General features: G+C 40.0%; 1 protein-coding gene across 1 annotated transcript in view; it reads left to right on the top strand.

Moving 5' to 3' along the window:
* The first annotated feature begins 530 nt into the window (after positions 1 to 530).
* LOC119585987 (translation initiation factor IF-2-like) overlaps positions 531 to 1,012 on the top strand; it is a 1,401-nt gene continuing 919 nt past the window's right edge. Inside the window, exon 1 of the mRNA XM_037934699.1 lies at positions 531 to 554. Within this exon, the coding sequence (XP_037790627.1) occupies positions 531 to 554 (24 nt within the window). The remainder of the gene's footprint in view (positions 555 to 1,012) is intronic.

Genomic DNA, 1,012 nt, shown 5'->3' with positions numbered 1-1,012 from the left:
ATGTCTTCCTCATTTTTTAAAATAAATATATGGCATCGCTCCCAGTGCTATTACCGCATCTCACATCTTACTATGAAAGGGGAAAAGACTGCTTCCTAATTAGCAATAACAACTTCAATCATGTTTTATATCGGAGACAAAATCAAGCTTATATCTCTTTAGTGTCTAGACATGTACACACTTATTCATAAGCTATTAACTGTACGGATACAGTTAGTTTACATTTAACAATAACGTCAACTCTGGGGCTTAATTCAACTGATAATCACACACAAACCAATGAATATAACTACCAAAACAGATTACAACTCGATCCAGCTATAACCCCCGATCTAGGTCACAGCAGGCTCGATTCAAGGTCAAATCGTTATCCAAATCAAGGTCAACAAGGAGCTTCGGTTAAGGATCAGAAGGAGACTATTTAAATTTCGATCATGCTTTTCTCTTTTTCCCTCCCCTCCCCCTTTTTTATACAGAATCTACCATGTAATCAATTTCGTAAATCGATATCAGCCACTCCTCTCAGTCAGATGACCTACATCAATAAACCTGATGTAGGTCACAACAAGCTCTTTTCAAGGTCAAACCGTAAAACAAATCCAGGTCAAATCTGGGTCAACTAAAGAACCTCGATTTGGGATCAAGCTGATACCCCTTTTCAATATCGAATCCTGCATTTTTTCTTCATTTACCGAATCTCACACGAAATCACTTTCGCAAACCGGCAGCACCAACCCCCACCCTCCTACCTCACTTTAGAATTTTCTAGAACGACAGAGCAACAATCTCTCACTCAAGTGCTTAACCCTTCCTGCGGGTTATCCAATTTCCCCCAACGCAGAACAAAAGAAAAACAAAACACTCGACTTTTAATTGCAAAACGGTTCGAAATGCATTCAAACGGCGGCTGAACGAAGACACAAATGCCATTCTCTCACGGAATTTCCCACGCAAATCATGCAATCATGCATGCAGTTCCACTGGAAAGTGTTCGGTCATAATGGCCGAATTC

The sequence above is a fragment of the Penaeus monodon genome, chromosome 20 (assembly GCF_015228065.2).
Source record: "Penaeus monodon isolate SGIC_2016 chromosome 20, NSTDA_Pmon_1, whole genome shotgun sequence".
Lineage (NCBI taxonomy): Eukaryota > Metazoa > Arthropoda > Malacostraca > Decapoda > Penaeidae > Penaeus > Penaeus monodon.
The sequence above is the reverse complement of the archived record's forward strand: the minus strand, read 5'-3'. Positions and strand labels throughout refer to the sequence as shown.